Raw genomic sequence first — 12,280 nt, 5'->3', positions numbered from 1 at the left:
AGTAACAATTCTGAACTCTTACTAGTGTGGTTGTATGTGTATAGTAGCAACATTGGTACAGCTTAAAGCAAAATTTGATTCTGCAGTAAGCAAATATCTAATTTTTTTTGTATATATTTTAAGGTAGATTGGAACATGGTGCATATTTGGTACATGTTCTAAAAACAATAGATAAAAAGACCTTAAAAGTAAGTACATATAATTCCTACATACTGGCAGAGTGTAATTCACCATGACAGTTCAGAATACAAAGGCTGAATTAGCAGCATATCCAGTAACACTCCTCCATTGCTTCTTAAACTAATTGCGATATAGACAAGAACCTTATTATGTGAGGAGCATGACATTTACCACAGCTTTCATTTGTCATCTCAATACAATGGTGATTTAGAAATGTTAATTCAAATACTTGTGCTATTTTGCCACTGTACCGACATACCAAGCTCCTTTCAGCTTTATTTACGAGAATGAGTTGAAAATGTGCATTTCCATTGCTGTAGTTATTGTACATACCACATTTGCCCTTTTTCTTGACTTCTTCATCCTCTAATTTTCAAAAAATAACTTTGAAAATGCAGGAGAGTAGAAAGAAAGGAGCTTAAATATCTGTCACCATGCTATTCTTCCTTAAGAATAAGTGGTTAAGTCTAAGTTCTTTTTTTAATTTCTTTCCAGCACAGCAGTGTATGTTATAAAGACTAGTCAAAACTTCTGCTTGAAAACTTAGCATTGTGATGCTTCATTAAAAATAATTTCCAATCTTCTCTGTTCTTTTCTTTTTGAATAGACTGGTGTATGGACCACACTTGCTAAGATTGAGAAAAATTTTTTAAAACCACTGCATGTAGGACTCAATATGTCAAAAGCACACTATGAAGCAGAAATAAAGAATAAGAGAGAAAACAGAAGAGGTTAGTTGTTTTCTTCTTAGCTTTGTTCACATTCAGAACCTTTGGAAACAAAGAATTGGTGAATGATGTATAGATTACATTTTTATTTAACTGTTCATGCTATTCCAGGTTTCAAATAATAATTCAGGAGTTGCTATATGTGATATTAATACTTTTCATGATTAGTCAGAAAAATCTGAACTTGTTTCTCTCTCATCACATTTGTAAACCTTATGAAATCGTGACAGAAACATCATATGAAGACATTCAAACCTTGTTCTGCATTTATACTTTTGATTTTAAGGTTAGACAGGAGCATCTAAGTCTCTCTGTGAATATATAGCCCTTAGGTTTCATACTAGATGTGGGGAGGCTAACGAGAAGAAATAATTCACACAGCAAATAGGTACTCTCTTAAAGCCTGAAGGGTTACACTGATTTTTTTTTTTTTTAAATCTGACACACAGAATCAGATTCTGCTCAGGGTTAAGCAGATACATCCCACAGGGAATGAGAGCTATAGCTGCTTTAGGCCATCTCTGTGTATGTCACATCCTCTGTTCCTTTGTGGTCTCCAGTATAATTAAGAGAGCCCAAGGAAATTGCTTCTGCTGCCAGAAATGTCAGTACAGTCTTTTGCCCCTAGTCTTATCCTCTTGTGTTGTTATAAACTATATAAGTACAAGGCAGAGTGAGGGGACTTTTTTCTGAAGGTAACCTGTGGATATCTTTCTAAAGGGAACCTTTCTTTTAAAGAAAAAGCTTCCTAATTCATTTTTGTCTCTTACATTTCTCTAGCCTTTGACAAAGCAAAGAGATCTGAGTTCAGAAGAGAACATCTAACTCATAAAAAATAAATGGTTTAGTCTTTCTCCCCAGTGTATAATCTTTGTAAGCATTACATTAAATTTCAAGTACATGGTTTGAATGTTAGAATTTTCCTCTTAGTTTTCAAACTATCCATGTAGCTTTATCAGTGGTAAGTAGTCTGTCAGAAACAGACACCTGAAGCCTTTTTCTTAATTAAATAAATATTTCATGTCTGGATTTGTTGCTTGAAGCTCAAGGATCTCCTGCTATCTCTGGATGTGAAAGTATTAAAAATGTATCCAAAAAGTGACCAGATTCTTTATATATATATATATATATATATATATATATATTTTCCTTTTAAGGAGAATTTTAGCTATATAAAATTGTTTCAAGTTACAGATATTACCTGTTTAGTAATGTAGTCATACATCATATAGTAAGTGCAAAGAGAGTATCCAGCTCAACCTGTCCTCTTAAAGTTCAGTACCTTCTCTCCTCAGTGTTTTGTCAGTCTTTAGGTTTCTGCTTTTAACAACTGCTGCCTAAAAATACTAATATATTAAATGCTTTTTTAAATATTCTAAAAGTTATGTGGAACAGCAGCTTGATCTCTGGTACTTTTCTTCTACAGAGGCAAATAATTCTAACACAGTTTGTTCTTTAACTGTCAGTGAGGAAAAGATGCCTGCCATGACTACTGAAATACAGCTTCAGGTGAGTTGGCAGTTCTTACCAAGCTGTTCAGAAGTATTGAATAGTTTTCAATCTAGAGACAAATGGACATGTACAGTAGATAAGAAAATCATTGTTCTGATAAAAATAACAAATCTCTTCTGTCATTTCAGGTTTTGCACTCAGCTCTCTTCACATTTGATTTAATAGAAAGTGTTCTAGCTCGAGTAGAAGAACTCATTGAAGTGAAAGTAAAAGCTGCAATGGATGAAAACATTTAGGTCTACTGAAATACTTGAATTAGCATCCTTCTTGCAAGATAATTTTGACTATTAGACTTTAGTTGAAAAGGAGGCTACTAACCTTTAAAGAAGAGTAGTGTAGAGTAGCCTCTAGAAAAATTGTAAATCCTGCTTTTTGTCTTTTTTTTTTTATTAAAAAGTCTTCAGCTATTTTTATCTGTGATTCACAGAGATGGCCTATTTGTTAAAGGACTCCTCTTCAGAATTTGGTACTTTTTCCAAAGTTTAGAAAGTACGTCTACAAGGGTTTTTTTTGTTGTTGTTATGCTGTGTAAAGGGAGGTATGATTGTGCATTTCTTGTTCTGTTCATTTTCAAAATACTTTAGGTAATAGTTACTGACTAGTGTTCTGAATTATGAAGATTTCTATAAATTAACTTGGAGAGACGTGAATTAAAAAGCACTGTTTAAGCAGTAGCTATTTTTATTAGCACTTTTTGACAAACAAGCTTCTATATTTACAAACTGAACCGGAAGCTATAGATAATAGACTATGGCAAACTAAACAAGGTTTAAAGAAAAACATGTCAACCTTGAGCCAAATAAGATGTTAAAACTTAGTAACAGAACAGATAACTTGTGTTTAAAAATGTACTCTGTAAGGCTTCATACACAACTATTTATGCACAGGAAAATGTATTTTGGAATTGTTTTGATCATTGTTGTTTCTAATGATAAAGTTTTCCTTAAGATACATTACATATTTTGGGAAGTTATAAAAAGATGAATGTATAAGTTCAGAACTTAATCAAATATCAGGATGGTTTTTCTATTAGTGCAGTTAAACCACATTTTTAATTTTTTGTTAGAACATACATTGGGTATAATGTATGTTATTTTTCACTGTATACAGTTTTAATACAATTTTTTGTTCCAAATGCATAAGTTGTACACACAGTCTTTTAAATGCAATGGTATATTTTAAGAACATTCTATATTTTGTTCAAAATGTAGCTGCTATATTTATGAATAAAAACACCAGTGAATTAATTACAATGCAACTGGTATTCCTGAAGCGTCTTCCAAACTGGACTGTTTTCCATTATGTGGGCTTTTGTCATTGCCATTTTGTAACGAATATCATCTGCACACAGCTTGGAAGTCATCTTAGAGGAAAGAAAAATATTAGAAGTAGGTAACAATTCTTTTTAGATAAACAAATGTTCAATATCTTATTTTTCAAATAGTACAAATGTATTTATCATAATGAAATTTTAATCACGTTTCTGAAGTAAATATTTAGAAATAATGTACACAGAGGTGATTGGATGTATTCCTTTAGCTGCAAGACCAGTCCTAAAGTAACTGGTTCCATCAGCATTGCTTCTGATTATCTGGATAGTATTTCAAGAGGAGTTGGTGTGATAGCTCAGGACTAGTTGGATGGTATTGTTCCCTTGGCCTATGCTAGAACAACAAAAAAATATTTTTTAGGCCCTATGACAATTAGGGACTCTCATGCAAGAGGTCATTAAATTGGCTCTGTACTGCATTAGCAAGAAATAATGTAATGGCAACTTGTAGTATGTACTATGTCACTTCTTACAGGGCTGTCCTGTTGAAATCTGGAGTATTCATTCTGAACAAGCAGAAAAGCACATTCAAGTTTATAGAATCAACAGTAATCTTAAAAGCTTGTAAAGTTAATGCTTCATTAAGAGATGAGACCACAATAGAGTCCATAAAAAGTTAGAAAAGTACAATGTTCAACCTTGTAATAAGTGTTTAACAACTCTTCACATGCAATAAATGAGATGTAGGTTACACATTTAAAATGATGAATACTCTAAACAGGTTAATACTTACTATTTTTAGATAACTTCAGGAAAAGACAAAAATTCCTATTTGATTTCTAACATGCTATCTAACCTACTTTTTTAATTTTTGGTACATGAGAGGCTGCTAGTATTGTTATAGTTAGTGTGCAAGTTAAAATTCTTGTGGAAAAAAAATGTTCTTAAAAGCAGATTAGTGAACATACTTTAATAATGTGTATGTGTACAGGATATGTTGCTGTTACAGATAAATTACACTTGTTAAGCTATAGGAATAACATTGTTATGTGCATCATTTAAAAATCTACAGGTAACTAGAGTTTTCAGATAGCTATTTTACTTTAAGAAGCCATTACATACTTAGATCTCATTGATGAAATCAAGACACCCTAAAGTAACTGTGGTAAGAGCTGAATTAGCTCTTAAGTATCTCATTTGTTTTCATACATGCTATTAGAAGCTTTTAAAGTTACCTTTAACAATAGTTTAAACATTTGGTTAAAGAACTGAGCAACAATTTTACCTCAAGGTTATTACATGGATTGTGGTCAATGTGACACAAGGTTCCAGTAAGGAAAATTAAGTATTTTTAATTAATTTATTTATTTATTTTACTTTTCCTGGTTAATATACTTCTGAAGTACTTGAAGTTCTGAGGAGCTAATAATTTTAAGTATATGTAACTAGACTTACCTTAGCTATAGTTAGCATTAACTTAACTGTTTCAGCAGTATTATGAACTGGTATTACATGTAAATTGCTGCCCAGGAATCTGCACATCAAAATAAATTTAGGTTACTTTCTGAATGCACTTGAATTGTTATGCCATAGAACTCAGAAATCACTCCCACACAATCTAAACAACTTCTATGTCTGTACCACAAATTGCTTTTATTTTTTAGATGAAGAAGATTGCTTTTATCTTTAACGGCAACAGGAGAATTCATGCTGTTTGTATACCTATCTGTCCCATTTCTATACCATTTGTTCAGCTGCTTGAACTATATCTTTGTAGTATGCTATCTAAATATAGCAATCCGTACATGAATTAGATGTGATTAAGATTACGTGAATTTCTTAGAATTATCTCACAAAGACTTGGACCAATAATTTAACCTTATTCCAATAATTTAACCTGAAATTCATTCTCTCTCTATAAAGTTACTCATATGCATTCATGCTTGAGAATGGAATCTGAAGATTAAAATAACTAGCACCAGTTGTCATTCAAGGCAGTCATGGAAGAGAGGTATCAAAGCTTAAGCAAGCACAGAACTGCTCTCTTTAGACTTTTAGCCTAAGTATGTTGTAACAGTGACACTAAAGTTAGCATTGCTGTCATTTTCTGTTGTAGAAAATATAATTTAATCTAAAAATATAAATATCTAAAATATAATTGCCTTGTCACTATCAATTTGGTGTGGCCTGAAATGAGAAAACTATTTTTTTATTTTAATAAAATTACTGACTTGCCAAAGGGAATGTATTTTCAAAATGCCACGTTTGTTAGTGATCAACACACTTCCAAATCAGCTGAATATAGGCACAAAAGTAGATTGAGAATTAGCATTGCCATCAGCTGAATAATACGTTCTTGCTGAATGGTGGCAGAGCTTTTAAGAGCTCTCATGAAAATTTATGGAATTTTCATATAAGGATAATGGATTTCCTACATTTCATCCCATACGCTCTGCTACTCATCAGCATTTTGGCAATGTGCCCTGGATTTAATGAACGTGGTACTAGTTTCAAGGAGGTAAAAATCAAAGACTCCATTAGAATAGTCACTTCTTTGATGTCAAGAGTGAAAATCAACTGCAGTTAAGACTACTGTACCTACCTAAAATAGTTTTGATTAAACGTATGGAACAGAATCTGATAACTGTTCTCACCAGGTGCATACTGAAACATCTAAGTTTTCAAGCTTCATTAGAAATCACAGATAATATTTTAAATACACCAGTTTTAATGTCCAGTTTTATACTCCTAGCGTAGAATAACATTATTTCCATTGTTTAGCTGTGCATAATAGACACTGTTAAAAGTGAACAGATTTTAAAACCTGGTAAGGAATCTGTACTTTACAATAAAGCCTTTTCACATGAAGAAAACTTACCTGTTCTGTTTTGAAAATGACCATGAAAAGATGCTGACAGAACTAAAAAAAAAAAGTTTACGAAAATTGCCTAATTTTCCAGTGCGAGAGAAAAACTTGAAAAAGGATTACATAGCCATAAAGTGATTGAAAGGAAGGTTATTTGCTGTTTTGAGGAAAATCCCTTTTTGTTAACTACGACATGTCAAATTGATTCACTCAGCATTTTTTTCATTTTCCATTAATAAACTTTTTTTTTTCTTGCCTGGGGAAAATAAAATTCATCTGAATTTAGGACTGCTGAGTAAACAGTTATTTTATTTCTTCCTAGCAATAAAAAGCTTGGTTTGATGTTGAAATCATACCTTCTCTGAATCCTAAACATTATATTCCATTCCTGTGGTCCATGAAGAGCAGCTGACAAAACCAAAAAACTATTCCGATGTATGTTTATGAACTTCTGAATTCTTTCTAAAAACTGTTCTTCCCCTCTCATAACCAAGTCTTGAGTGTCTGCCAGTATAAATGCAACACCTATTGAAGAAATTAATATAAATATATGTCATGGAAATAATGTGATTAAGCCTTCTCACTACACATACCCTGATTAGGAAGCAGAATTGTTAATCAAGTATTTGTTTAAAAGTCAATAGAACAAAATGTGTGAATGAATTCACACATCTTGATGGTGAAATGCAATCATGAGATTTGGCTAGTAATTTAAAGATAAAACTACAAAAAACTCAGAGGTTATTTTCTACCATAACATCAAAAAAGCATTCAGTCCACTCAAAAGTATAGACATCTGAATGCCTTTGCATGCAAATGCTTCAGGAACAAAAAATTGCTAATATGGAATGTATTTAGGACAAATGCAAAGACAGATTGAAGAGCTTAGCAATTCTTATTTCTAATAATTTCAAATACACTTTATCTTAAGATTAAGCTAAAATGTCTACCATGAAAAATGAAATTATAACCCCATCAACTAAGTTATTCTGAAAGGGAAAGTTATGTTGTAAATTTAGGAGGTTTAACAAGAAGATACAAAAGACTGGACCAGTTTATGCATTTAATACTTATAGTTCAGGGAAGCTTTAGACTAAAGGTCTTGTCTACCTGTCTAAAGCATCCACTGTTCTAAAAAGGATGGATAGGTGTTTCATGTTTGCAGTTTCAGTGATTTCCTAATCAAACCTGTTCAATCAACAAATACTCTCGTTAACTCCCTTGTTACCACCAGGACTGCAAACTCAACTGGAATAATTAAAGCCAAAGATCTCAGTTCAGTCTTAAATTTACAGCCATGTATACTAAAAAATCTCGATGGCTATCTTAGGTTTAAATGGCACTCAACAAGTTTACTCAGTTTTAACAAAAATATACTAAACAGTCCAGCTGATGATCACCAAATCCAATGTAGAGATCAATGGAAACATTCCATCCTCTGACTTAAAGTGCTACCATATCACAGCTCCTTCCATGACTGCATGACACCCCAACACAGAAGCTTTTATTCAGTTCACTGCAGCCTACAACAGAGCCTGACTCTGTGCATCATTAGAGATTAGGAGTTTAAAAACAAACTTCAAAGTACCGTACCAGAAAGAGAAAAAATCACAGATCCAATTTCCACTGATTCTGAATATCGAACTCTGTGTTGTTGCCTCTGTAGAACTGTAGAGATTTCATGATTCTAAATAAATTGTAATGTTATTTTTATGTTTTCAGCCAACAAATTAAATACAAAGATTTTTAAAACACTGAAGGTTTTAGATGGAACTTTAGCATCGTTGCTTTAAAAATATTTTATTCTACTTGCAATAAAAGTAGTAAAGCATTAAACTTTTTCAGTTAATTAAATTTTGGAAAATTTGTATTGAAAGATATGAAATCATTGAACGGCAATTTTGTATGCATACATTCAGTTTGCCACAGGAAACTGTTGCATAAAACATAAAGAAGCTCAAACATTTTACAGCCTATTTTTGTAAGATATGCTAAAGGAAGATTTGCAAAAGTGAGGAACATACAGTCGTGTGTTTCTAAGACTCCAGTTAATTAGACTGCATTATTTTCATGGATATCAGCGTTTCATTTGAAAGATAATTCAGAAAATCTGTATGGGAGATGATTTTCATTAAAGCTTTTTGACAGTATGCAATCCAATCAGGCAAACTAAAACACTGTATCCAACATAATCATCTGCAGAATGGAGTGGGTTTGGATATAGTTTTCAGCCTACAAAAAACATTTCTGCAGTATATAAAAGCTGCTCAAGCCTAGACCACTGAATCCTTTTTAACTAACATGTTTTTTAGGTTACCCTTTTAAAATGTAGCCAACCTACCATGTAGGGAGGTGTCATGACCTAATAAAAGAGTACAAAATACAGTCAGGATGGCAAGCATACCCTGAAGGAGACAGCAACCAGAAATTTCATGCTTTGAATTGGTATGGAATGGGAACACTCAGTGACAGCTACTTATGAGGCATAACTACAATTCTGGAAAAACTCTGTACTTTAAGTCACTGTTGAAAGTCAAATATTTAATGTACAAATATAAGCAACAGCTTTAAGAAAACGATAGCTGCACAGGTAGGAGGAAGCTCATGATGCAGAAGTAACCAAAACTGATACAAAGCAATACCTCTGTAAAAGACAAGCCATCTTAGAATTGTACTTCAGCTATTTACATATCTTTGCTCACTGGGAGTCCTTGAATAGGACTCATGAATAAGGAACAAGTTAAACCAGTATAGCTGATGCAATCATCACACTCTGATACTTCTCACCATATTACAGATTAAGTTGTTCTTGAAACTTTTACCAAACTGGAACAGTTTACCAGCTATCCTCCCAACACAAGCAGACAAATAAGAATAGGCTTTAAAGTGAAACAACTCAGGAATTAATTCAAAACCATTCACCTATTTGCACAGCAAAGACAGAGCAATAACCTTGTTAGCCAAACTAACATAAGCTATCCTTGATTGTAAGTCAAAGCCCTCAGCCTCTAAATTCTCTCAAGCTAGCATGAAATTGGCCTCAGCTGCAGGAACTAATTATCAGCTCCTTGACAGCCCCTTTCATTATACTGGGGAATTGATATTAACAGTTATAAATATACATCACTATCTGTAAGACTATTTTAAACTGAATTGCACACTTACTGAGTAATAATCTAATCCATTGTTGATACTGTACGGTAGAAAATAAAGTGTTTAGGGAGAAATTCAGACAATTAAAAACATTCCTGAAATAATTATTTATACTACTAATTGAAAGCAGCATCAGCACAGTGCAGAAGTGATGAGTCAGGAGAACAGGCCTAAAGCAGTACAACTCAGAATAGGAGGTGGCTAGAATACTAAATACGTACAGAAGTAGGTAGGGAAAAATAAAAATAAAAATAAAAAAGACAACAACCAGTGCTAAGGTAAAAGTAACTTCAAATAACGTTGCTGCTTAATCATCTAAAAGGTATATTAATTGATATTGAAAAAAAATTTTCCATGTATATTATGTAAAAAATACTTCTTTCACTGCTTCTTAGCGAGTCACATGCTGCTCTTGACAAATAGTCTTATACCTGCAGACCCATACTCATAATAACCGTTGTAATCCATCTTGACTGTTCCTGCCCACCACTCTCTGTCATTTTTTTTGTGGTTTTAATAGCTTTGCAATGAAATCTCAGCTGCCTCTCTGAAAAAAAACAAAACAAAACAAGAAAATAGAGATAACAAATATCTTAATTAAAGAGATACAATATTTAAGGCACAGGGATCCATTGAAGGTATGATTAAAAAGCAGGGCACTACCCAGTTCTCCAAGATGTTTACAGGTACTTACCACCACTGAACTGATCTATATAGAATGGCAGTTACATATCTAAATGGCTTTTCACGGAATTTGCATCTAGAGGTGTTAACAGGGAGTGAGCACCGTAAATGACTTCAAGAACACATTGCTAGAAATTTCTATTTATCAATTTTCTATCTATCAATTTTCATCTTTGATGTCTAAGGAACTTTTGCTCTGTTTTCAAAGGGCACAGTTGTTACTCTGCTCCTTTTACAGGAAAGTATTTTTAGGCAGTCTTCCCCAGGCCTCCCTCCCAGCCCGGATCAGCAGCTCTTTCCGTGGACGGCTGCGTTTCACTCTTCTGAAAGCACTCCCCGAGTCCCAGCTTGGCGTCCATTTTCTACCTGGGTGAGGAGTGCTCGGGGCAGTGGGGACGCGCCTGAGGCAGCCCAAGTGGGGCCTGGCCCCTCTGAGGTGCCCGCCCGGGGCACGCCACCACCGCCTTAGGCGCCGGGAGAGCTGGTTTGCACAACCCCTTCTGCCGCTTGGTTCCCAATTTACTGTCTAACAGAGCCTCTCCTCGCTTGAAAAAAATGGCTATTTGGCAGCGATGTAGGCCCCGGGGCCCGGCAAGGCCGCGGGGAAGGCGGGGCGGGGGGAGCTGTGGCTCGCGCTTCCTGCCCTGAGGGCTCTCCGCTCCCTCACAGCCGTGGCTCCCGTGCACGGCGCCTCTCGGCCTCGCAGCTGGGCAAGGGAACGGGGCTCTCTCGGACTGGGGGCCTCTGACATGAAGGGACACCGCAGAAATGGGCCCGGTGGTAGCCCGGCCTCTCCCGGGGCCCCAACTCCTTCCCGCAGCCCTCGGGAGGAACTGTGGCAGCTCCATGCTGGCGACGTGCGGTCGCCGAACCAGCTTTCCCTCATGGCTTCTCAGGAACGAAGAGAAAGCAAACAACATCTCCCAGCAAACAGATGAAGAGCACTTAATTTACCGCTAGGAAAGAGGGAACTTCGTGGGAACTGAGGAAACACCGAAGCCGGTTGCTGCCCTCTGGCTCCTGTCAGGGGCTCCGTGTTGCCCTGGAGCCCGCAGGGCCATTGGCCTCTGCTAAGGTACAGGTGGGAGCCCAGACACCTAGTCAGCGTCCCACTAAAATCATCCAGAAGGTCAGTGAGAGAGGCTGCTGCCATACAAGTATGATTGTGTGACATATTTACGTGATAAAAAGGACAGAAAAGACAGAAACCATGGGAAGATCCCAGGCAGAACAAGTAGGTGCCATAAACAATAACGGCAATAAGTTTACTTTAGCATAGGAAAAATCTTGAGGGAATGTTTTTAACGGGCAGCTAGTTATGCAGCTGTTTCCAGGGAAGAATGTTCCAAATCATTTATTTGGTGTTCTAAATATAGAAGTTAATACAAAAATGTAAACCCAGCACCACTTTGGGAGAGAGAGGAATTCTAGAGTATTGATGCTTCGTTTTTCCATTATATATGAGGAAACAATCTTTCTTTTATACAGCAAAGAGGAGCTGGAGCCCAGAGCCATTAAAAGTAGTAAAAAATACAACATTGATTCCCATCTCTGTTGCACTGTATCTGTATGTAGACTTGTGGTTATGTATTGAAAACTGTATTTTTACTGAAAATCTGAGATGGTAGTGAAAACATTTCCTTTTAAAACTTTTTAGAGCATTTTTAAATAGAAAAAAAGTGACCTTAAGTATATATTTAAAACAAAAACAAATAGCAAGTTGTCTGGCTTGCTTAGGAAGAGAGAATTAGACATCTTAGTGATTTAAAAATGACTTTCCACCTTCTTGTTTCAGGTGAATAAGAAGCAGATTCACACCTGATGGTTACCTTCTGTTGGTCAAATGCACCAGAGAGTTAGTTACCCCTCACTGCAAGAGTATGGAAA

At 35.2% G+C, this 12,280-nt stretch overlaps 2 protein-coding genes across 14 annotated transcripts in view; one reads left to right on the top strand and one right to left on the bottom strand.

The window, feature by feature from the left end:
* The window catches only part of GLMN (glomulin, FKBP associated protein), a 21,667-nt gene extending 18,000 nt beyond the window's left edge, over nt 1-3,667 (top strand). For 8 of the 9 annotated variants that reach the window (XM_040565187.1, XM_040565188.1, XM_040565184.1 and 5 more), the window contains 3 exons: nt 788-911; nt 2,335-2,417; nt 2,549-3,667. In XM_040565187.1, coding sequence (XP_040421121.1) covers nt 788-911; nt 2,335-2,417; nt 2,549-2,656 — 315 coding nt within the window. In that variant the 3' untranslated portion in view covers nt 2,657-3,667. The remainder of the gene's footprint in view (nt 1-787; nt 912-2,334; nt 2,418-2,548) is intronic. The other variant, XM_040565191.1, reaches the window with a different exon arrangement.
* On the bottom strand, nt 3,655-12,280 carry C8H1orf146 (chromosome 8 C1orf146 homolog). Of its 5 annotated transcripts, XM_040565196.1 has the most exons (7): nt 12,191-12,280; nt 11,348-11,629; nt 10,141-10,256; nt 8,150-8,243; nt 6,913-7,081; nt 5,146-5,224; nt 3,655-3,783 (listed from the first exon to the last, which is right to left on the bottom strand). In XM_040565196.1, the coding sequence occupies exons 2-7, from the start codon at nt 11,565-11,567 to the stop codon at nt 3,664-3,666; spliced, it is 798 nt and encodes a 265-aa protein (XP_040421130.1). In that variant the 5' UTR covers nt 11,568-11,629; nt 12,191-12,280; the 3' UTR covers nt 3,655-3,663. The 5 variants fall into 5 exon arrangements, with proteins under 5 accessions (XP_040421130.1, XP_040421128.1, XP_040421131.1 ...); XM_040565194.1 differs by lacking the exons at nt 11,348-11,629; nt 12,191-12,280 and adding an exon at nt 10,917-11,313; XM_040565197.1 differs by lacking the exons at nt 11,348-11,629; nt 12,191-12,280 and adding an exon at nt 10,760-10,999.

The sequence above is a fragment of the Cygnus olor genome, chromosome 8 (genome assembly GCF_009769625.2).
Source record: "Cygnus olor isolate bCygOlo1 chromosome 8, bCygOlo1.pri.v2, whole genome shotgun sequence".
NCBI lineage: Eukaryota > Metazoa > Chordata > Aves > Anseriformes > Anatidae > Cygnus > Cygnus olor.
This window is presented reverse-complemented; position numbering and strand designations above follow the sequence as displayed.